This window comes from Falco biarmicus, chromosome 16 (assembly GCF_023638135.1).
Source record: "Falco biarmicus isolate bFalBia1 chromosome 16, bFalBia1.pri, whole genome shotgun sequence".
Taxonomy (NCBI): domain Eukaryota; kingdom Metazoa; phylum Chordata; class Aves; order Falconiformes; family Falconidae; genus Falco; species Falco biarmicus.
This window is the reverse complement of record NC_079303.1, coordinates 5,399,225-5,423,189: the sequence shown is the minus strand read 5'-3', so window position 1 is coordinate 5,423,189 and position 23,965 is coordinate 5,399,225. Positions and strand designations below refer to the sequence as shown.

Sequence of the window (23,965 nt, the reverse complement as noted above, 5' to 3'; positions counted from 1 at the left end):
CAGTGAGAAGTTTATACGGGGAAGGGTAATTTATTAAATAGCCGGTTTTATTTTTTTTTTAAAATATTGATTATTTTTTTTTAAATAAAACAGCTCATAAATAAACAGTTCACCCTATTAACAGAATTTTACACTTTAAAAAAAAACCAACTTTTCGGCATTAACCTTCAGCACTAGAGTGCAGCCCTGTGTTACGTGGGCTACAGGGCTCTCCAGAGGAGCCACTGGTAACTGGCTGAGCCCCAGAGCCACATCTAAGTCCGGAGGCACAAGCAGCCGTCACCGGTGGGTGACACCCACAGACAGGAACACCCCCGCACTCCCACATCTCTCCCACTGTTCCCCCCAACCCCCCCTTTTTATACATTAAAAGTATTTATATATTAACCTATACGCTGGAACCTTTATACACGTTAAAAATACTACAAGCAGCTTTTCTAGCATGTTGGGTTGGTGCCGCACATGGACACAAACCTGCCCATCAGGTCTGCACGCACACAAACGAGGACCCAAAATAATAAAATCAAGAAAAAAAAATTAAAAGACAATATTTACCGTATGCAACAGGCGTGAGCTTGAGAATGGTGTGGAGGGGGCAGCGCAGGTAGGGCAGCTCATCTAGGGCAGAGGGAGGTGTTACGGGGGGTGTTAGGGCTGCGCCGGGGATGCCCCCACCAGCCACCCCCCCTCACCCCAGGATTCAGGTGGGAACCTTCCGCACAGCACCCCACCAGCACCCCGTGGGGTGCCACGGCCCCCCCAGCCTGACGGGATGGTCCCCACCGTTCCCAATGCACAGAGCCAGCCAGAGGAAACCTCTCCAGCAGCACACGGGTGGGAAAGCCCCACAGCAGTTTTAAATTAAAACTTGAGAAGTTTATTAACTTTATTAAAAGTTTTATTAAACTCCAGTGCCACCCACTGGAGCTCCACGTAGGAGCTGGCAGCAGACTGGAACCAGCTTCCAGGAGGTATGCAGTGCAAGGGATGAGCATCTCTCAGAGATGCAACACTACTGCCAACCCTTCCAGGTTACTGATGCACCAAAAAACACTTTTTCTTTACATAATCTGTAGGAGACTATTTTTAATCTAAGCGCTACTTGTAAAAACAGCCCCAGAAACAATGGCTGAGCAGGAAAGCAGCAGCGCACGCATCTGCATTTCTCACAAAGAGAGCTCCTTGCACCACTGAAACCCAATGGTTAAAGCATTTTGGCAATTTTTTCTTTTTTTAAGCAGCTCTTCCGTTCTGAAAAATCAAAACAGTCATTAAAAGCCACCCTCCCACAAGCTCTGTATAGGAAGCAGTGAGAGAAGCCAGCCCCTAACATCATGCATTTATTTTTGTACCTGCACTCTTGTCGAGAAAATAAGCCAACAGGCACCTCATAACCGCCTGGTGGGAGATAACGAGGACGTTGCCTTGCCGTTCTAGCTCCATAATTACCGGCTCCAGGCGCTGGACCAAGTCCTGGTAGGACTGAAAAAGAAAACAGGAATTTTTCAAGGGGTTCTGTAAACAGAGGCTTGAAGCAGAAGTAGTAATAAACACAGTTTCACATCCAAGGAAAATATCAGTTAAAATACCAAGACACAGAGGTTACGGATGATCCGGTAAATACAGGGGAAAAAAAAAGCAAAGAGCAGAAGGTGAAGTTTAATGTCAGCAACCCTCAGATTACAGGAGGATTCAGATTACTGTTAATTCTTAACGAGCGCGGTAGGAAAAACAAATAAAATAGTAAATTATATGTTTAAACAGGGTTGTGAAGTAAAACCAGAAATGACTCCACACCACACCCACAATCATTTTCTTCCCAAGATTCCCAAAATGATTCCCAAGGCCTCGGCCAAGCCAGGATGCAGAAACCCCTCAGTGTCCGAGCGGAGCATCAAGGGACTAGGCAATGGCCCAATTAATGGATTGAAAGGCATCACCTGCACACCACAATAAAGGAAAACAATAAACCTTCCCTCAGAGAGAACTGGGGATCCTGATGTTTTCAGTTTCTCACATAAATATTGGCAGAAGTTAAAATTAAGTCTTTTCTACACAGACGTTATTCGTTTTTACGGGCACTGTATCTTATCGTTATTTCTTAAGGGTCTTCACCTCGCCTCCAGGATAGCGATAAAGGTATTTCTCTTGGTCCCTCAACGCAAACTCATCCGGATACTTGGCTTCAATTTCTGCATAGGTCATTTCTTCACATACCCCCTGAGGGCAGAAGAACTTGTTAGCACACACTTCCTCGCAACAGAGGCACAGCAATGCAACAGGAAGATGAGGAAAAGCAAGTGGCCGAGCTCAGTGATCCCTTTGCGTGACAAAAACGCCCGGTGCCGTAGCTGGCACAGCCACACGCTCAGCACCTGCATCCCGCGCACCCAGGGTGCTTTGAAGAGGATGGGCTTTTGGGTTTATTTCCAAACCCCTGTTTGCCTGGGAAGAAAACAAGAGTGCACTTGCAGAGCAACAACCCTGCAGTTTCTTTTGCCGGAAAGAACTAGAGCAGGACCAGTAATCGCTGCACGCCCAGGGCTGCGTGACACATGCCTGGGATGCTCCGTTTTCTTTCTCCGCACCAGCTAGACACGCTCACAGCAAGGGGTAGCAGCTCCTGGCATCGCCACCACCGTGACACCAAACCACCCTAAACCTCACAGTGGTGACTGGAGTACGTTATCCACCCACACGGTTCAAAGCCAACAGGAAATAGGCGATTTGATTGGGATGAATTTGTTTTCAAACCTTAATTTTCCACCTAGAACAGCTAAAGGCTTTAATCAGCGTTTCACTCACCGCATCGATCTCATTGAGAATCTTCCACTGCTCGTACATGACCCCCAGGGACTCGGCCGTCTGGATCGTCCTTTTCAGCTGGCTCGTCCACACCTTCAGGTCAACAATTTCTTGCTCTTCAATGAACTTCTTAAGCGCCTGAGCAAACTGGAAAAAAAGCCAGGAGAGGTGAGGAGGGAGCAGGAGCTGCTGCTATGGTCAAAAGCATCATTTCAGGGGCTGTGGCTGTCGCGGCAAGATCCAGCTGCGGGGCTGCCCCTCGCCAGAGTCGGATGCAGAGCCTGGCTCTGACCCTGGTCACACAACACGTTACAAATACAGCGACCCAGGTGCTGCCAAACACATACCTGCTTCCCACGCGGTGACAGACCAGAATCCCCACCAATCTTGCCAACAAGATTATATTCACTCTCACCATGTCGGCAAAGGTAGATGGTACGCGGCTGGACATGAATGTTCATTAGGTAATAGACGATTTTACTCTGGATGTAATCTTGGACTCTGTTTACTAGGAACCGCTGTCCCACATTGATCACTTTAATGAAGGAAAGATCTCTGGAGTCAACATAAAATAAGAACACCCACACGACTGGTTTTAAAAACGAAGCACGTGTATTGCGGGTGTAATCTAGCTCTTTATGCTCTAGTAAAGGCATCAGCACTACCACTGGGTCACTCCAGCGGCCAGAAGAGACACTGAGCTGCCGTGCCTGAACAAGGAGCTGCATTACACTGTGGTACACTAGAGAAAAATCCTTTCACATCACTTGGGACCCAAGGATATCACCTTCACACAAGCAATGGCGCTTTGAGAGAGCAGAGAGCTGATGCCTTCTAGCATCCTGAGCCAGAGAACAGCAGCGACAAAGCAAAGCAGCTCATGTGGGCAAGGAGAAAACGCACCCCCGGGCTTTGCTTACTTGTCGTAGGCATCGGGATCAAGAGGCTGGTAAGTGACCTTGTAGCACTCGATCCTCTTCAGGAAATCATCCATCACATTCTCCCTGTTTCTCTCCGGGTAGTCAGGGCTGGAAACTTTCACCTCCTGATCAACAGACAGCGCCGCTTTGTGAGAGCTAAGCAAACTCAACTGGGAACAAATGCAACCCTGAATAACATTATTCTTCCGTTTTGAAACAAATACGCGTTGTTTAACGCTGCCCTGTGGAAAAACCTGCTCCTGGAGAGGAAACAAAGGGTGACTCTGAAGGCGCTGAAGGGCTTGGCCCTGCGACAGACACAGCTGGCTCGCTCCTAGCTGTCCCCACAAGCCGCTCGCTGCCTGCCTTCCCTCGGCAAGAAATCACGCTTCAAGGTCAAACACTCCTCCGCTTCATTCAATTTCCAGGTTCTCACATAACTAACTGTATTTAGCTTTCCTAAGCCTGCAAACCTCAGCTGCTTCTTTCCGAGGTGAAACATAAGCGCAAGGCATTTGCAGGCATTCCTGTAAGCTAGCATAGCTGGTGACCTTGCACCGAGCACCCGAGCTCGCACCGTAAGCACTGGCAGCAGAGCCTGGAAAATGTGGCACGCACCAGGATATTGGCAGCAATGACTTCTGGATCGTCACAGACAGACTCCACAAAAAACACCTGCGAAGGAGGGAAGGAAGCAGATTTCAGAGAGTCAAGAATGCTGAGCCAAAACTCGAGAGCTCCTGCCCCAGGGAGCAGCAGCATCCCTCAGTGCAGCAACTCCAACCACAAATTAAATACAGCAGCATTACCTTGAAAGCATTTTCTTTAGCAAAATTTAAGATCAGGTCCCGTCTTTCTCGAGTTGTGTTGGTCGCATCAAACACCTACCAGAAAGGGAGCAAGCAGCAATGAGCAAGTTTATCTAAGGCTTTTAAAGCAGCCCCAAATCATTTGGGATGACAGCCAGGTCCCCAAACGCCCTGGGCAGCTTTGAACTACCCAGATGGAAAGCCATGCTTAGTCCAGGGAAGTCTTACAGCTATTTGCCCGCACTCCTCCAGGAGATAAGCCTTCACATCTTCTAGTGCCACTAAGGCACATCGTCTGCAGGAGAGAAACAGGTATTGTCAGAGCTGATGGATTCAGATGGCTTCTGCACCACCAAGCAGAGATTTAAATACCTTTTCTTCCTGCCTCACCCCTGCACCTTACCAAGAGCCCCAGGGGCTCTGCAGAGACCACAAGGCATCTGTGTCTATAAGCTGCTGCATCGCCAGGCGCTGGCAGCCCCTGCTCTGTGCCAGCCCGAGGCCAAGCACACATTGCCCATGCACAGCCCCTCCGGCAGGACCCCCACACTGGCTACACCACCCCCTCCCCTGGTTTCCTGGGCGTTAATTTAATTCTGTGCCCCTCAGACACAAAGCCTGCCAGGACCCGAGACTAACCAAACCACCACGGCTCGGTGCAGTCCCCTGACCCCGACTCACTTGCGGATTTCCATGGCTTCTTTGTTATCGTGCCTGAAGAAGTCATAGGACTTGTAGGACTTCACCGCTTCCCGGCGATACACTCCTAAATTAAACACTTCACACACACAAAAGACGAGGGCGTGAGACCGACAGCATTTGGCCGACAACTCTTGCAGCGGGGCGAGCTGGCAGCCCCCCCCACGCACCTTTGGTGGGCACCCCGATCCAGTTGAGGTAGCGGGTGAGCTTCTTGGACACGTACGTCTTGCCGCGGGCGGGCAAGCCGATCATCACAATCAGCGTCGGCGAGTTGGTCATGTAGGAAGCCCATGCTGCAAGAATAAGCCAAGAGCATCAGCAGTGTGGCCGAGCATCCCAGAGCAAAAAGCAAACCCCACAGTCAAGGTGGCCCCCGCGCAGTGCTAACCCATCTCCCGGGTGGGCAGCCGGCCACCGTGCCCTGGGGACAAGCTCGCTGCCATGGCCCTGCAGGTAATGGCCCGCTTCGAGCCCGGCTGTTCGATGGGCTCCCCAGCACCAGCTAATGAGGCTAATGAGGCTAATGAGGTGGGTCAGCAGCGGTGCCTGGCCGTGCCTAATGGGGCTGACAGGTGGCTTTCAGCATCGCAAATATTTGCCATTCGGCCAGAAGCTGTCAAGGGCAAAAGAAAGATGTTTTTAGCAAAGCAGTCACGTTCTGTCGGAAAACTGCCCAAGCGAGCGCAGAAAACACCCGGGAAGCAGCAGGTTTTGGGGGGGGGCTGATGGCAGCACCCCCAGCTCTAAGGGGGGCAGGAGCGGGGTGTGCAGCCACTGGTTACCAACCCCCTTGAAAAAAATCCTGCTTTCTTTTCAAGTCCTACCGGGACCTGGTCCAGCGCTGCCCCCGAGATGAGCGCAGGGTGCGCGGGATGGGAACCCGTGCTACGGCTTCGTTAAGATAACGCGCACCGTTATCTCCCTCATTATATATAATTATTCCTCTTGTAAATAGATGAAGGGCACATCCCCTCCCCGGGCCGGGGGTACTCACAGCACTTCTTGTCGCCGCCGCGCAGAGCCCCGGCCCTGCCCCGGGGGGGGCCGCTGTGCCGGGGCGCCGCCGACATGGCTCCGCGCTGCCGCGCCACATGCAAATGAGATGCAAACCGCGCTCTACGTCACGCCGCGCTATGCAAACGAGCCGGGCGCCCGCCGCGGCGCGCTCCGCTCTCCCCCCGCCTTTCAGCGCCGCGAGCCGGCGGCACTGTGATTGGCTGCGGGCCGGCCAATGGCGGGGAGGTTCTCGCGAGAGTGGGCGGGAGCGGCGGAGCGGAAGCGGAAGCGGGAGGCGGCCGGTGGGGAGGCGGTGGCGGCGCGGGGCGGCCCCGCCGAGGATGCTGCGGCTGCGCTGCAAGGCCCGGAGCGGCACCCACCCGCTGCCCGGCCTCACGGCCCACTCCCGCCTCCGCGACATGCAGGCCGCCCTGGCCGCCCTCACCGGCGTCCCCGTCCCGGCCCAGCGCCTCCTTCTCGGTTTCCCGCCGCGGAGCCTGGACCTCAGCGACGGCGAGCGGCGGCTGGGCGACCTCGGGATCCACTCGGGTGAGGGCCGGGCCCGGGCCCGGGCCTGGGCCTGGGCGAGGGGGGCGGGCACCGGCGCTTTGTGGCCTCAGCTGCCCCGCCGGCTGCAATTACCGTAATTAAAAGAGGCTGCGGCCCAGCACGCCCCTCAGCAGCCGGCTGTCGGGCCGGTTCCTCCTTCCGGGCCAGCTGTCCACACCCGGCTCGGGAGGGGCTGCTGCTCGCCGGTGGTGGCTTTGCCCGCGTCCCGGGGGGCCGGAGGCAAACGCGCGGGGCTGGCAGGGGCCAGGGACCCGGGAGGTGCCAGGTGAGTAAGCCCGAGTCGCCGTGTCCGCTCCATCGGTGTGTTGCGGTGCTGCCGGCCGCCTGGGCTGGGGCTGCGTTCCGTCAGGGTGCCGTGCTGCCGGGAGAGCGCCAGTGTCATCCCTAAATCCCACCTGCGTATTTCAATTCTCCCTCGTTCTGTTGTTTGACAGGTGACACGCTGATAGTTGAAGAGGATACGTCCAAACCCAAGACTGACTCACCTGTAGTTGCAAAAAGAACGATGTCTAACTCGGTTAGGGAAGCTGTGCCTGTGCTGGCAAGGAGGGTTGTACTGGCAGATAACTCCTGTCTCTTCACCAGTGTGTACTATGTGGTGGAGGGAGGTGTTTACGACCCGGGTTGCGCTCCAGAGATGCGCAGTCTTATAGCCCAAATAGTAGCGAGCGACCCCGAATCATACTGTGAGGCAGTTCTAGGGAAAACTAACAGGGAGTATTGTGACTGGATCAGAAGAGAAGAGACTTGGGGAGGAGCCATCGAAGTGTCCATTTTATCCAAATTCTACCAGTGCGAAATCTGCGTGGTGGATACGCAGACAGTCAGAATCGACCGTTTTGGGGAAGATGCCGGTTACACTAAGCGGGTCCTTTTAATTTATGATGGGATTCATTATGATCCACTTGAGCGTAAAATCCCTGACTCGGACATTCCTCCCCAGACAATTTTCTCCACGGCTGATGATATTGTTCTTGCACAAGCATTGGAATTGGCAGACGAAGCCAGACGGAAGAGGCAGTTTACCGATGTGAATCACTTCACGCTGAGGTGCATGGTGTGCCAGAAGGGACTAACTGGACAAGTGGAAGCCAGAGAACACGCCAAGGAGACCGGACACACCAACTTCGGCGAAGTCTGACATAGACATGAGGATGGTTACATCGACTACCTCACTGATCCAGAATAAAATTCTGGATTTCCAGATAAGCTGTATGTAATCATAAAATTCCGTTCACAAAGCTTGAAAAGCATATTAACATAATGATGGCCAAGATGCACAGGTTTGCTATAGTTAGTGACTTTTCCGATGGATTTGGAATAGGTATCTTCTCGCATGCTAATTTATAGTACTTTGGCAGGTGGTATACACTGGCAGCTAAAACCCGATTTCTAAAATAATCTCACTCTGTGTGTGATCTGAGCAGACATACAAAATCAGGCTTGTTCAACAGTAGTGTAAAATCCAGCCTCAAAGTTGCTGAATTGGTCTCTCTGTATTATGTTTTCAGGGTAATTAAACTAATTGAAGGGTTTGAGAAACACACGTATCAGCATTACTTATACTAAGAGTTAGGCTGCGCACACGAGCAAGTCTTGCAAGGGAAACTGCTCATTTGGTGCGTGATTTTTAATGCAAAGAGAATCTCCAAAGCTGCCCTATACTATGTTACCATCAGAAGTAGACTGTATTGTTTGTGTGAAGTCATGGCTTTAGAGAAAGAAATGGCCTCTAAGCTTTAAGATAGCCTACTTTAATGAGTAGATGGTTAAGTGTTGAATAAACTTATTAATCCTCTGTAGGTAGTTTTTAGTTGCTTGAAAAATAACTATCAACACCCCACCCCCCTGGTGTTTACACTGCATCAGAACTTAGGCATGTTTCTTGAAATACTTTGGATTCTTCTTCATAATAGTATCTGAAATTCTGGCAAGAGGGAAATACAGTAGTTAGGCAAGTGACTTAATTTACATCTGTTAAATACATTTAAGCAGACTTTACTTGGGTATAGCCGATATCACGGTCACAATGTTACTAAGCTGTACCGGATTCCAAATACTGAAAATTAGCACTTTAAGGTGGTATAGTTCTCGCTCTTTGCTGGTAAAAAGTTTTGCCCTCTTGAGAAGGACAGAGTGCTAACCCAGAAGGGAGGCTTGAAGTTTTTTCATCTGCATTCTGCCTTAACGTGTTTGATTTGTCACCGATGACTGTTCAGTAGCAAGACTTTAATTCTGATAATGAAGGGTGCAGTTGAATTTTCAGAGCAAAATAAGCTACGTAAACTGCCCTACTTTTCGTACTGTTCAGAATCGGGGAAGCTGAAATGGGTTTAATATATCTTACCTCACAGCAGGGTTGTGGGGCTTAACAGTAAGTGCTTTTGAGGTCTTTTAAAAGGTGCTGTAAAGGTGCATATTACTGAAGGGGATTTTTTTTTTCTTTGTTGAAATGCCTGCAACACATACTTGTTTTACTGAATTTAAAAATATTTTTAGCCTGCTCTTCTGATGCTGTTTTGTGTTACCTTCCTTGCACTCTTACAAATGGGGAGCAAGAATGCACATCTTCAGACTGAGGCAGAAAGAAACCCACTCTCCAAGTGGAACCTAAGACCTAGTTTTAAAAGCTTCCATTTGTTAAGGCATCTGGCCAAACTCCTGGTGCAGCAAAACCTTCTTTTCTCTAAAAAACACCTTTCACTGAAGTTCTCAGCAGAGGTTCCCAATTGGACCTTGACATACTTACTGGGTCTTACTGAAGAAGGAACATAATTACATAAGAGCTTTGCTGAATTGAGGCATGAATAATTAAACATAAAGAGTAGGATCACCCAGAGTACTATGGACCAGGTTTCTTTTAAATTCAGTATTAAAATACGCATTAGCACTGTTGGGAGCTCCCTATAGAAAGCCGCTTAGCTCCCAGTGTTAAATCCCACTTTGCTTTTAGCTTATCATTAGAAAAAAAAAAAAAAAGACAAAAAAAACCCTGACATTAAAATCAGCCTTCTGGACGCTGATGTTTATAAACCTAAAGAAACACCTGACAGTTCAAAAGAACTTGAAGATTACACTGTGTTATAACTACTTGAGATGAAATGCTGTCTAGGAATGAGACCAAGAGACTGTCAACCCTAAGTTGTACTCTCAGCTTTCACACTGAAGCGGTGAGATGCCTTGGACAAGGAGCTGATCCTCACCACTTACCACCTGTAACATGGACATAATACCTACCTCAGAGAGGTGTACAAGACACCTTTGGGTGTCTTTGAAGCAGAAGTGAAAGATACGTATTTATTGTCTGCCATGTTTGCAAATGCATCGACTTTAGGGGAGCAACACTTAGATTTTAGCTTTGTAACCTGGATGGATTTCTGAAAGTGTGTATAAAATTTTTTTTGGTATTTCTCAGTTGCAGTAGTTTTAAAATTAGCTTTATTTAATCCAGAGCATTTAGCTTGGCTACATCGCATTTGCATTGGAAATCTGCTAACAGATAATCAGCTCCGTTTGAAGGGGGATGTGTCAATGTCACTGCTTGGATGTTTTCTTTTGTTGCCTAGAAAATAAAATCTCTTTGGTTAAAAAATGTCGACTGAACTGCTGTAATTCATCTTTGTAAAAGTTGATAGTGTTACACACTGGCAAACTCTTTCAAAGAACAAGTAACCTATGGTACTGACCATGAGTTGGAAAACCTTATCTGATCCTCCTCAACTCTCCCAAACAGAAAGTACCTACATTATTTAAAATGTAAGATATGGATACATTTAAAGTACACCTCTGTTTCTTTTTTAAATGTAAATATGAGGGGGTTTTTAAGTACCTTTCAACCAGCGTTTGCCTGCCCTTAATGATACAGTTATGGAAGCATCAGAAAAATGATGTCCTGGTACTATTAGGATCAACCTCTGAACAACTGTACTGAACTGTTATTAATTGTACAGCAAGATGTGAGTTACAAGTATTTTGGAATAGGTGTCGTGGGACATGGGCTCAGGTATGGGAGGGGATAGCGTCACATGTCCAGAACAATCCAGAAAGCCTGTGAGGTACAGGCTGATGTCCATCCCATTGCTCCTGTTCCCATACAAATTTAAAATAAGCATTAAATTCCTTGCTGAATGCTTCAGCACAGAGGTCAGTAACTAAACAGGTCCTGGAAACAAGTTTGCCTTGGAGGTACACTTGCCAAAAGCTGGGTTCTTGGTGTTGTTTTACCAGTCTCCATAGTTCTGGATTTTCAGTTACATAAAGAATTCTAGTTTCCTGGTGCCACTCTGGCTGTTTCACCAGCACTCAATTCCTTCTTTAATTAAAGAAGAGCCTAGCACGCTCTAATCACGTGGCCTTTCGCAGATGTGTTCTGTTGTATGAAGAGATACACGCCATCTCGTGCTTATAACAGCACTTTAAAAGCTTGTCCAAGTTTACGTGTTGAGCAGATGTCGAGCAAGGACTTTCACCGATGTAGGCAGCCCGTGTTCCCACTGCAGTAAAACCAGTGGCATTGGCAAATGTTTCTAGCAATCTTCGTTCCCAATGTAATCCGGTGGTATAGTGTTCTGGCTTGTGTATCATCGGTGCAGACCAGTCGGTATAACGTATTTCCTGAAACACGTGCCCTGAATTGCAAAATTGTTGATGCACCAATAAACGTGACTGATGCATGCATACTTGTTCCGTGTAGTCTGTGCCTCCAGTCTTGAATTTCAGGTTTGTGCTCTATTTGCTGTTGTTCACCAATACGTTTCCTAGGTCTTCCCATCTATGCAACGCAGCCTTTGAGCAGTTAGTGTCAACTTTCCCCTCTCATTCCCTTTTTTCCCCTTTGACTCTAAGAGACAGTCACAGCCAGAGAGGGACGTTGCCTCCCGACCTGTTCAGGATGATGCTTCTTCACTTTCAACTTGTTCAACAATAACTTCCTTTTTTAACAGTAAAATGTTTTCTCTGTGTAATTAGAGCCAGCTGTCAAAAGGAACAACTGTAAAGAGAGTTTTCCATAACTCCAGAACCTTTTATGCATTTAAACATATAAATTACTAAGTAGACAGACTTTAGGAAGATTTGGGTTCATGGATGCAAGTGCCTGAAAGACCGGTCTTGGGAATAGATCAGTAACATTCTGAAGTTTCTGAAGAACAAACTGAATTCCTTAGTTCTAGATAAACTTTACTTAAAAAGAGCAATTGCTGGGGAAAGGGCTGAGAAAAGGAACACCTTACATGGTACAGAATCAGTATCTTAAATCTGCACCTTTTCAGGCGCATGGTCGCAGCAGAGGCCGCTTGTGATGGTCTGAGGACAGCATCTCCTGTGCCCATCCTGCTTTTTCTAGAGACCTGTTCAAAACTAGCAGTGCTGCAACCATCATCCGCCCTGGGCAACGAAGCTGCTGTGAAACTGTGCTGGCAGCACCGTGCTCATTTTTACAAGCATTTTTGACCTAGGCAGCGTTATCTGTTTGCCCTTCTCGACCTTTATGGAAGCAGAAGTGAGGGGACAGGCATGAACAAAGAAAATGCAGAATTTCTCTGCTGATGGCCTTAAGCACAGAAATCCACGTATGGATGGAGCCTTTGGGAAATCAGAGTGACACAGAACTGCTGAAGCGTCTGCGTTTGGCAGATTTCACTGGCCGCAGCGCAGGGGACGGCTCTGGCTCCTGTCCCATGCAGACCCACCCGTGGGTAAGCCCTGCAAACCTCTCACCAGCAGGGAAACTCTCTAATAAGAGGAACAAAAAGTTTCCAGCTTGCTATTTTGAAAATCACAACTCTTTATCATACTAATTAAATGCCTGCTTGCATTTTAAAAATCAAACTACACATCCGGCTGTAAAACTGCCACCGGGTTTTGCTCTGCTGTGGACTGGGCAGAATGAAAGTACTTCAAACTGGCTGAAATCAATATTGCTTTTTCACTGCGTGAGTCTGAGCACCAAGAATGCTTCCCCTAACAAAATAGGGGAGCTGATAATATCAGCTCATCCAAGATTGCAGTGTCCTTGTCTATTATTTTTAATTAAAGCCTTGGGGGAAATGTTGGGAACTGTATTATACCTTGAGAGCCGACTTCTCATTTCTGATGCTGAGTTCACGCTAACCAAGCTGTGGCAAGAGATCACCTGGGTTCTCTACCTCTTTTCTGTAAAACAGGGATAATAAATAGGGATCCTTGCTCAGTTCACAGCCATATTAAGATTTAATTATTTCTCTAAACTTCTGTGTAATGCTACCTGTTAACTACCTGGTGTTTTTCATAACTGATTTGTCAGCATACAATTTGCTGTAAGGAAAGTGTCCTACAGAGTCAAATAAGCCTCACTACGTTAACAGGCACCTTATCGGTGACGCCGTACAGATGCATTTCCCTCCGGGCCGGGACTGAATCATTATGTTCTTTTGTTTATGAACAGGGCGAGGCACAGCGGGTCTGTTAACATGCCCAGGTCCTTTCACGGCATTGTGTAGTTTTCTCTGCATCATTTGACTACTCGCATACACTTCATACTGTATATATGAAGTCACACTTTATTTTGGGTTGTAGCTATTTATATTCGTTTGAGGAAGAGGAACGTGGAAAAAGAACAGGTTCTTTCTGGGCATCTGATTCAGAGAACTCAAGACTTCTCATCATGGATTGTGACATTTTCCTGACCTACACAGAGCCCTGCAGGCAGCAAGTGCTGCCTGCTCTATTGCACAGATTTAAGTCCTTGTGTTATCAGCACGGAGCTCTCAGGACACACTTGCCTTGTCCTGGAGCGGTTGCTCCTTCACACTGTTTGCACACAGAATAAGAAACCAGCTCTGGGTTTGGTTTGCTCCCTCTCTTAAAGCAGGCTCAGAACTAAGCGCAACTCAGCAAAACCCACATGAAGCTGACTCTGCCGACACTGCTGCTCCATCCAGCACGACACCCACTAACACTTCCAGGAGTGCTTGGGCTCAGCCCTGCACCCAGCTCGGCAGCCGCAGCTGCTGCAATGCTCAGGCAGCGGCTGGGACCGGTGCCACTGCTCCGAACGTGCCATGTTTGCATCTCTTACCTCTGCTGCAGGCCAGCGTGGGAGAGCAGGGCTGGCTAGGGCTCCCGGGATCCTCTGGCTTGGTGATTTGCTCCTCAGCACACATGTTCCCTTTTGTAACTGGGCCCATCTGGGGCTCAGCAGGGCTGGTAGCAACCTCCCTGCTTCCTGACTCATCTGCTTTCTCTCCATCCTGCCATGGCTTTAATTAACTGATGTTTCCACTTCCCTGTTCTGTGTAGCAGGGAACACATGTTGCAATACACCCTTTTTCACAAAAAAAAAAAAAAAGCCCCACTGAAGCATGAAAACTTGGATTAATCTGGTGGCTGTACCAGTTGTAGAGGTTTGCTGCAAGGTTTCTGCTTGAATATTTATAGTTATTCAGCGAGGAGCACCTTGCAGAGCAGATACAAGTCTATACTGTGGGTGTGAGGGGGGAGCAATGGGCTAACTGCTGGGGTTTTAATAAAAGACCCTAAAGTTGGGGGTCCTATAACAAGCTACTGCAGTTCTTCCGCTGCACCACCTGGGCAGACTGGGTGCTGGCAGCACCCTATGCTGCAGATGGAATAACTGGGCTCTTCTTTGCCTTCCCCCTGCCAAGAGAGGCAGCATCCTCACCCTCGGAGGGGGGATGCTGCTGAAGGAAATGCCCAGGCAGCAGTTTCTGGGATGGTGTCTGTGTGGGTGAGGAGGGCAGCTGAGGTGGAGTGCAATGGATGTCTCGGGGGCTTTCGCTTTACCCAGGCTCGAGGACTCAAGCTGCCCAGTGAAGGAGTTCCCAGCATTAAAGCCAGGGAATGAACCTGCGGGGGAGCTCAGCGCCTGCAGGGAAAGGTGCTGGAGGGGTGCAGGGGAGCTGCACGTTGGCAGCTGGTCAGTACATGCGGAACGAGCCCCAGAGCCATGCTGACCTGGGCACCCCCTGCTCCAGCACGTAGATAAAGCTCAGTGGTGAAGATTCCCTTCTAAAATGGCTTTCCACCCATCTTTACAAGAACCTCCTTACGGAGGCGGAAAACCTTTGGTCTCTGGGAAAGCTTTGGTGATATGCAAGTATGTACCTGTTCCAGCAACGATCTGTGTTTCTTAGAGCCAAGAAGGAGCCGGGTCCTGCCCTGAGCTGAGGGACCTCATGCACAAAACCACCTAAGAGAATAAACCTGTTGTGGGGTAATGCGTTCAGCAGCACATGGTGCAAACGCCCAGCAAAGGACTTAATTACTATGTACAAAGGCGCTTTGGTCAGGGCTGCGCGTTCGGCTCCTCCAAATGTCAGCGAGCAGCTATGCGGCAGAACAGGATGTCGGATTAAGGAGTCTCCCGTGAAACCCATGCTGAGGACATCAGAGGACACCAGCCGGAGCAGGGAAGTGAGTGAGCTGGGTGGTACCGAGCAGAGCTGCCCGCAGCCTCCCGGGCACTGGATGCCGGCGCTGCCACCCGCCTCTGCCTGCGCCTCTGCCTGCGCCTCTGCCTGCGCCTCTGCCTGCGCCTCTGCCTGCACTGTGCTGGCTCAGAGCAACACTGCGAGAGAGCACGGCACGCAGCAACCCGGCCGCTTTGGGTCAGAACACAAAGGGCTTTAGGGGCTCGGCAATGCTGTGACCCCAGCCCGGAGCAGTAGGAAAGCTCCTTGCGTGGGTGCAAGATGAATTTCTCTCAGCCTGGTGCAGCAGGCTGCAGGTGAGGGGCTGGGGGCTCGTCTGCGAGTACCTTCTGAGCACCTACACAGCCTTATCTCCGCTGGGGAGGCGAGTTAATGTGTAACCCAGCTCTGTTTGGTTAGCCCAGAAAAGCAAAGAAATTCTGGGATAGGCACGGCTGGGACAAGGATTTGGGCAGCGTGGAACGACAAACGTCCTGGTAAAAAAAGAAAAAAAATTAATAATCTATATTCCTTCTTGTCCTTCGCTTTCTGCCCTTTTTCTGCTGAAAAGGCTGTGGGTGAGGGGCTGAGCACCCTGTCCGGGTGGGACGCGGAGCTGTGGGTTATGGACATGCTTTGCTTTGGAAGGGGAAAGTGTGGCGGAGCTGTCACGGGAGGTGGCACCAGGAAAGATGGACGAGGTGGTTTGAAGGTGGCGGCGGGAGGAAAGCTGGGGAGGCTGGAAAAACTTGTGCTCAGGGCAGCAAACAGCCCGGGCGACTGCTACGTGCACTCGGTTTACTTGTTTAAACAGGAGGAACTATGGCTCTGCCACCATCGTCCCCTTTCACCCTGCGGTGGGATCCGTCCCGCTGTGCTGCTGCTGGGACGGTACCGGCAAACAGGGTTTTGCTTTATTTTATGTTCCGAGCCGCCAGGGCAAAGCCCTTTGCCAGCAGCTGTAAAGGCAGAGGGGGTACGGCTGCTCTGCCTTCGACAGCAAAACCACCGAGGTTCTGTAACGTCGCTGGAGAGCTGCGACAGGGTGCTTGCAGTAGTACCGGGTTAAAAGAAAGTAGCCTCTTCACATAAAGCAATTAGCATTAATTGCTACCCAGCACCTCTTTGATGTTTGAAGGCTCAGGGAGCTTTGTAAAGGACAGTTACGGCAGCTGTCACAAAAGCTGTGTGAACTGGCATTTTATTTTAGATAAAAAATAGCTCCTTCTAAAAATATTTTCAGTGGGGAAAGATATACACCCCACTGAAAAACAGCTTTTGAAGTACAATCTCTTTTAATTTAAACGTTCAGTCTTATTTTTAGTTTGTGGCTGGACCGCCGTGTTATTCAGCGAAAAGAAGGAACTGTAAAATCTTTATGAATCATAAGAACTCAGGGGTTTCAGCACTGATTTTTCCCCCTTTCCTGGGTCGGATGACCGCATTAGAGCCATAATCTCATCAGAGAACTAGTGGGCAGGAAAATTAAGTGCTTGTTTCTACATAGATCCTCTCCAGCACCTGACGAGCTCCGGGCTGAACTTTGCCTCCCTATGAGCTGGGGCTCGGTGGGTGCCAAAGCCTTGGCAGTTGCTTTGCATTTCTGCAAACGCTGTTTGAACGAGAGCAAATTATTTTTTTTTTCCAATGGACAATCCTCAGGGAGAAATGAGCTCTGTTGAGACCCCTAATTAGAGCTGGGCCAGGCTGCTGCTCTCCCGCCCGGGCAGCTGCCTTGCACCGCGGACGCTGGCTCCCACCAGCTGCAGGCGTCAAGTCTGAGCAAGACTTTCACATCCCCAGCAGTGTTTTTCCCTCTCGCATTTGTGCGGCAGGGTGGAAGGCAGTGAGGAGCATTGCAGCAATGCGATGGAGCATCGAGCAAGCAGGCGGTAGCCTCCTGCTGCTGAGAAGTAGATCCAGATTGCACGTTGCAAACGTTCAGGTGCACAGCAAAACCACGCGGCTTGCAAAAGCCTAAAAACCCCCAAACTAAGTGGGGGTCTCTGCTTCCTGACAGCGAAAACCTCTGGCTGTAAAGTTACCTGAATTCAAAGAATCAAGGGTACTGTTGTTCCAAAGCCACCACTTGCTGAAACGTAATTTAAACAGTAAATAATGCAAAGCTGAGACTGAAATATTAAACTCCGCCTGCGCGGAAGGATTAGATCTGTCAGGGCGTGGGTGTTGAAATCTGATTTTTGTGGCATATTCCAATTACAAAGGACTTCTTTCAGGGTCTAACACTCTGAACAAGCAGCCAGTTCTGCTCACTTATCACTAGATCTAATTCCCTGATCCTGCTACAAGAAAAAAAAAAAAAGAAGCAGCAGTGTGCTGCTGCACGCCATGGCCAGGTTACAGCACAAAGGGCTCCTCTGTCTTCTGACCAGCAAATCCTCTTGCGTGGGTCCGTGTGTGTTGGGGGTGGGGGGGTTGTTTTGCTCTTTTCAGCCTCCGCAGCCCAGATCTCCTTTGCTGAAGAATGGGTGGTGAGCACGAAGAAATCGCGTAATTGGTGGTGTCAGTAAATTTTGGAAGCTTAATGCTTCACATCCAGAAGTAATTACGCCTTTTGTAGGCTGCTCAGCCTCTCCCCGCAGGCAGCAGAGCTCTCTAGGCCATGCACCCTGCAAGCATAACTGTCCCCTCGGCCACCCGGGACCCTGCCCTGGGAAGGTCTCGCTGCTGGGAACCCTGCTGCAGGTTGTCAGGCAGCACGTTCAGGTGCCACCAGCGCTGGGGGTACAGGCTGCGTTCAGAGCAGCAGCAGGGATGCGCTGCTACGAGCAGAGCGGGATATTGGGGTGCTGCTTGCGATACCCCCAGGGCGGCTGGAGACACAGCACAGCGCTGCCCTGCTCCGTGCCAGCTATGCCAGGCATGTGCCCAAACACATGCCCAAACACACCCCGGCGTGCCCCACAGGGATGGGGGCACCTCCCCACGGCCACCACACCTCCGTGGCCCCCGAGGAAGGGTGGCAGGGGAAGCTCTTTGCCAGGAGGAAGGTCCTGGCAGAGCAAAGCTGTGACTAAGCAGCATTTCAGGGCAGCATGTTCAGAAGTTCAAGAGCACTTCAACCGCACGGCTGGCAGGGGTGGAGGGAGGAGGTCCCACCAGGCAGAGCCGGGCTGGGGCTTGCATTAGGACGGCATCACTGCTGTTGAGCTCCGAGGCTGAGCTGGGCTTACAGCTTTTCCTACACTCAGGAACCACCTTATCCACTCCTCCGAGATGATTAAATAACCACCAGCATGGATGAGCTGTGGATGGACGGTCTGGCGCTTAACCTATTTCCAGTTCTATTGGGGAAAACTTCGGTTCCAAGGACGCTTTAAAAAAGCCCAGCTGCCCCTTCTCCTGAGGAAGCAGCCTAAGACGAAGCAGGTTTGCAGCCATCCAGCAGCTTCACAGCCTGCCTGCCCTCCCTCCAGCTGAGCCAGCGTGCCTGCATCTCCCCAGGGGGGTCTTGCAGCTTAATGCCTCTCCTTTCTTCTGCTTCAGCTGGGATATTGCCCCCCGTGCCAGACGCCAGGACAGCCTGTGATATGCCTAGGAAGGAGCTGGGGATGGCTGGCTGCAACTCTGGCAGCTGTGACAGCATGGTCAGCACAGCCTCCAACCACTCGCAACGTGTAAGTAACACTGTTGTGCCGAGTCCGGGCATGGCAGGGGCTCAACTTGCCCCTCTTGGCAGCTGAGGAAGGATTTTGGTCAGATCTCCGCTCACACCCGCTCGCCGTTGCTGCTTTAGAAGCACCCGGGGGCTCTGAGACAGCACAAAGACTAAATTAATTCTTGCCCCAAAGCACTCCCAGGCTTTCAGTCCTGCCACATGTGTGGCAGCGATCATGAGCCTTTGCTCCTGCAAGGTTTCCCCTGGGAAATGGTACTGAGAGCCCAGCGGCTCCTGTGTTGCCCAAAGATGCAGAGGCAAATAGCGCAGGCACTGGGCAGGAGGAGCCGGGTGAGCTCCCCCGGGAGGGATCAGACCAGTCAGATAACTGGGTCAGACTGGCTCCAACAAGGGTGACTTCACCTGGAAAAGACAACGAGCCATACTCCTCCCGGCTGACAAGAGATTAATTTCATAGTTAAGACAGAGATGAGTTTGGACCATGGGTGCAGATGTGTAATTTTTCACTATCTGTCCATTAAAGCTTGTTTGTCTCCAAACACTGATTCCAAGATTGATGGGCTAATTACATCCTGTCTGACTTGGAGCATAATTGATATGTGTAAGTGGAACACTCAGCCCTGAACAGGTTTTCCATTTGATGTATTGCAAACCAGAACCAAACCCTCTGAAATTTATTAGGGATGGAAAAACTGGTTGCAATATTGCATGGTAAAACACTTGGGTAAGTGTCTCTCTGCAAAACAACTCCACCTGGGACAATTTCTCCTCCATGCTTGTTGATCTGATGCACACTCCATCCTTTCCTGCATTTCAGTTTTTTCACGATATATTGCATGTATCACCTTGTAACTTGGCACTTCCACAGCAATCTTATCTCATGATACTTGAAATACAACAAAAATTAAACAGGGTCTTGCTGGGGTATGAATGGGAGAACAAGGAGAGGGACCACTGCCCGCAGATAAGCCTTCAGTATTTATGATGTGTAGGCAAGCTTTTGAGATTCAGGCGTCTGTACCTATAGACCATCCATGTTCCCCATCTGCTCATATTTCAAATTAAGGAAATAAAAGGTAGAGGCTGAGCTCCCAAGTTAAGAATAACCTATCTTCTGATGCTCACAGTATAATTATATATATATAAAAATTACTTTATTTATATATATATATATTTAAGACCATTTTTATGTTTGTGGGGTTTTTTTAGAAGTTGTCTAGTTTTCTGTAGCTTTAAGTACCAGTTTTTAAGTAGCCACAGGCCAAGTTTCCTGGCCAGGAGCTGTCACAGGTCTCCTCTTAATGGCCAGGGCTATAAATAATAATACACCTCTTTTTCCTACTGCACTATTTTTTTTTACTTTTTTTTTTTTTCAAGAGTGATAACAGTTACGACTACTTATCTGTGGAAGAAAAAGAGTGTTTGATGTTCTTAGAAGAAACTATCGGCTCACTGGATGCAGAAGCAGACAGCGGGGTCTCTACTGATGAGACTGACTACGTGGAGCCCTCCAAGCTGCCTGGGACGTGGCTCAGGAGAGACTCCAGTGCGCAGGGTAAGCTGGGAACCCCTGCTCCAGCCTTTGTTTGCAAAGGGACTTTCTTGCTGGGGTGCATTCCCTTGGCAGGCAGGGAAGGGGCATCGCCCCAGTTTCATGCAGGTAGTAAGTGAAGCCAACTTGTTTTCATCACTCCATGGTGAGCGGTGGCTAGAGGCAGAAGATAGGTAGGGCACCGGTGGCATTTTCCCAGTTCTCCCGTGCAGGAGCTGCTGGCAGCTATCGAGCGAGACCAGCAGAACTGCAGGGCAGAGCATCTTTGCTCATGCTCCAAACAGGCTTACACAGCTTGACAAGGTTCCTCCTTCACCAGGTGCTTTGTTACATCCAAAGTACCTGGCTTCCTGGGCAGTGACGGTTTATGCGCTGGAGCCGGGGTGAGCTCCGGGTGCGGGTGCTCTGCTGTGACTGCGCGGGCTTGGCAGGCGGGAAGGAAGGTGCCCCGTGCCCACGTGCAGAAAGGTGCGTGACTTCATCTCTCTCTTTGCCTAGATATGGAAAACGGGGCTCCCCCTCCGAGTGCAGGTCAGCAGCGTGCAGCTGAACAGAAGAGTGCTAAGAGCATCTCTGCCTTCTCCAGCTCAGCTCCAGCAGCAGCTCCAAGCCCCGGCTATTACAGTCTTCCAAGGAGCATCACCGTAGCAAACGGAGCTTCTGACAGCAAAGCAACGGTCTGCACAAGGGGGGACCCAGTGCCAGTAGATAAATCTTCACAGGAGATGGCCAAGGAGGACAGGCTTGACCATGCCAACACAAGACACCAGATGAAGTCCCTGGAATCTTTGATTATCCAGCCTCCAGATCCCTTCCAGGATGATCAGGTGAGCCACGAGTGGTCATGTAGCAATTGCTCTGATGCCAAGAAGGAAACAGGCAAGGAGACCAAGACTTGGACTTCATGGAATCAGTCAGAGAAATCCAGATTGGAAGAGGCCCCTCAGGACCCTGATGCCAAGCGCGGGCCTCCAACTGCCCCCAAACCACGAAAATTGCCACCAAACATTATCCTGAAAACCAGCAAAACCAGCCAAGTGCCGCTTGCAACGGAGCCCAGCCAGAAGGTAAAAGCAGCGCCTCCGTCCTTGGCCAGCTCTCAGCCCAGCTCAGCCAGCGATGCTGCTGCCGAAAAGCTGAATTCAGGGCACCTCGACCCCAAGGAGAGGGAGAAAGCCCGGCGGGAGGCACTGGAGAAGCTTGGACTGTCGCAGGACAGGAGGGAGCCCAGTGCCCACCTTCAACCTACTGTGCATCCCCACCCAAGGGAGATGCCCTTGCCCATCCCCGCGGAGCCCGAGGCAGGCTGCGGGGCAGCGGAGAGGTCAGTGCCAGGTATTCGGCCGATGACCTTCAAATCCAACACCCTGGAACGCTCCGGCGTGGGGCTGAGCAGCTACATAGCCAGCACCAAGGAGCAGAGCGTCAAGACCAGCAGCTCCTTGGGCAAGATGTCCTTCATCGAGCGGCTCGCCCCAAGCTTCCTCAGGAGCAGCCGCCCCCGGCCAGCATCCCTTGGAGAGGGGAAGGACTTTGCTGGTCTGAAGGAGCCCAGGCAGACAGAGCAGGAGAAGAGCAGCAAGCGGCGATCCCACCCTCTGCAGAACTTCCCCAAGCCCCCCCGCTCCTGCATCAGTGTCAAGATTTCCCCCAAGGGCTCAACAGATGAGAACCGGCGAGAGGCGCTGAAGAAGCTCGGTCTGCTGAAGGAATAGCTCTGTGGGTGGCAGGGCTGCTGGAAAAGGGGCTCTTCACCCCAGATCCAGGCGCCTTCACTGCCTGTCCCCAGGCAGCACAGCCAGAAGTGCCTTCTGCTGTCATCTCCTGGCCCAGCATCTTGGGAGAGGTACCACAAGAGGTATTTGGAGCTTCACGTCAAATAAAGTAACACCCTCTGTACATAGTATTTGTATATAGCAGGTGTATATGAGCTATTTATATAAAGCATCACTCAGCACATGGACGGGGCATGCTCCTCTACAAAGTCTTTAATGCATTTGGGGATTCTTTGGAACAGGGAAGCCGTGGAATTGGGAGCTTGGCTTATTTTAAAAGGCGTTGTCTGTGGATAAAACGTCTCTGGGAAGAATTGCAGGACTTTGCAGCTCCTTCAGGATTTTATGGGGTTTCTTTGTTAATTTTATCAAAGTCTCTGAGGCCTGAGCACTCACTTGCCCCATGCAAGTGCCTCCCCAAAGCCACCACTGCCACATATACTGTGGGACCAACGGGCACCGACCGGAGCAGGCTCAGCAACGCTCCCCATGCACGAGTGCTCCTCGTACAGTGCCTGCAGGTGAGAGGAAAGGGCTGCAGACATCCCACCGCCTCCCCTGCTGGACTGCTCTCACATCCAGCCCTGACAATCTGGATATAGCACTTAGAAGAGGCACAAACACCCACATTCCTCATGAAGTGACAGCTGAGAAGCGACAGACACACCAAGTGTGCTGGTGGCAGACCCAGCACTGCTGCCCAAAAGGAGGGATGCAAGTCTGAGACAACACCATTTCATCCCCTTTCAAACTCTTCCTGCATCTTTCAGGCCCAGCTGATGCTGCCAACGTTTATGCTGCACACCTTTTACAACAGAGGTGGTTTATTTCTGTAATAAACTTGTATATGATCAGAAAATGACTGTGTAGTATGGATTTATGTTGCAGTTAAAGCTCAGGTAAAGCTCTATCAGGACTTCTAACCTTCAGCCTGTCTTGATTTGAGGAGTGTGAGTGACCCAGGCAGCAGCCGGGCATTGCAAATGGTGAGGTCTGAACCAGAGACTTGGCTCTCCTGCAACCCAGACCCACACGAAATGGGGTTTTGTGAAAGTGTTTCCAGCACAGTCAGCAGATGCACGGCACTGCCAGACTGGGGTGGGTGACATGGGACCTGCCCCTGCTCCAGTCGATCCCTTCCAACTTGCACCATCTCCCAGGTCTGTGGGGACAGCTACCACAGCAGCCGCGTTAGTTGAAAAGCCACACTAACAGCTTAGCTTCAAAGGATAAAATAATTTCCTTCACCAAAAAAAATAATCTTTCATGCAATTCTGGCTTTCAGTGATGGACACCTAGAGAGTCTGCGCTAGTGTGAGGGCGGCGAGGCGCTGGCACAGGGTGCCCAGAGCAGCTGTGGGTGCCCCATCCCTGGAAGGGTTCAGGACCAGATTGGACGGGGCTGGGAGCAACCTGGGCTGGTGGCAGGTGTCCCTGCCCGTGGCAGGGGGTGGCACTGGGTGGTCTGTCAGGTCCCTTCCAACCCAAATCATTCTGTGTTTCCATAACCATAATAAAGCAATCACCTTTGCTCCTAATAGACAGTTTAATTTCAAAGCTAATGTTAGGCTTTCTCTAGAAAGAGGGGCTGACCCATGGAGGCAATTGCACTAAACAATTTACTGACATTAATTAACTGCATGCAGCATTAAGATAAAGTTGCACTCAATCGTTTTCATCACAATAAGCTTTTCAAGACAGTGTTGTGAATACTAAACAGGCTCGTACTGACAAAACGCAGAGCTGGGCTTTAATTCCTCTCCAAACAGGCATCAGTGGAACTTTGGT

General features: G+C 50.2%; 3 protein-coding genes across 13 annotated transcripts in view; 2 read left to right on the top strand and 1 right to left on the bottom strand.

The window, feature by feature from the left end:
• The window catches only part of PFKFB2 (6-phosphofructo-2-kinase/fructose-2,6-biphosphatase 2), a 62,818-nt gene that overhangs the window by 11,830 nt on the left and 27,023 nt on the right, over positions 1-23,965 (bottom strand). For 2 of the 8 annotated variants that reach the window (XM_056361745.1, XM_056361746.1), the window contains exons 1-12: positions 13,860-14,027; positions 5,404-5,529; positions 5,216-5,312; positions 4,763-4,829; positions 4,535-4,609; positions 4,344-4,400; positions 3,726-3,850; positions 3,153-3,360; positions 2,806-2,952; positions 2,116-2,220; positions 1,353-1,482; positions 556-618 (exon numbers count right to left, since the gene is read on the bottom strand). In XM_056361745.1, the coding sequence (XP_056217720.1) occupies positions 556-618; positions 1,353-1,482; positions 2,116-2,220; positions 2,806-2,952; positions 3,153-3,360; positions 3,726-3,850; positions 4,344-4,400; positions 4,535-4,609; positions 4,763-4,829; positions 5,216-5,312; positions 5,404-5,529; positions 13,860-13,968 (1,309 nt within the window). In that variant the 5' untranslated portion in view covers positions 13,969-14,027. Of the gene's footprint in view, positions 1-555; positions 619-1,352; positions 1,483-2,115; positions 2,221-2,805; positions 2,953-3,152; positions 3,361-3,725; positions 3,851-4,343; positions 4,401-4,534; positions 4,610-4,762; positions 4,830-5,215; positions 5,313-5,403; positions 5,530-6,230; positions 6,389-13,859; positions 14,028-23,965 lie in introns of those variants that run through there. The other 6 variants (XM_056361749.1, XM_056361750.1, XM_056361751.1 and 3 more) reach the window with 5 other exon arrangements.
• On the top strand, positions 6,514-11,477 carry YOD1 (YOD1 deubiquitinase). Its single transcript, XM_056361756.1, has 2 exons — positions 6,514-6,781; positions 7,237-11,477. Exons 1-2 carry the CDS (start codon positions 6,574-6,576, stop codon positions 7,941-7,943), a joined length of 915 nt encoding a protein of 304 aa, XP_056217731.1. The 5' UTR covers positions 6,514-6,573; the 3' UTR covers positions 7,944-11,477.
• On the top strand, positions 14,165-23,036 carry C16H1orf116 (chromosome 16 C1orf116 homolog). Of its 4 annotated transcripts, none has more exons than XM_056361741.1 (5): positions 14,165-15,707; positions 18,423-18,600; positions 18,718-18,848; positions 20,230-20,405; positions 20,901-23,036. In XM_056361741.1, exons 2-5 carry the CDS (start codon positions 18,472-18,474, stop codon positions 22,115-22,117), a joined length of 1,653 nt encoding a protein of 550 aa, XP_056217716.1. In that variant the 5' UTR covers positions 14,165-15,707; positions 18,423-18,471; the 3' UTR covers positions 22,118-23,036. The 4 variants fall into 4 exon arrangements, with proteins under 4 accessions (XP_056217716.1, XP_056217717.1, XP_056217719.1 ...); XM_056361742.1 differs by lacking the exon at positions 18,423-18,600 and having other exon boundaries at positions 14,168-15,527; positions 15,631-15,707; positions 20,228-20,405; XM_056361744.1 differs by lacking the exon at positions 18,423-18,600 and having other exon boundaries at positions 14,169-15,527; positions 20,228-20,405.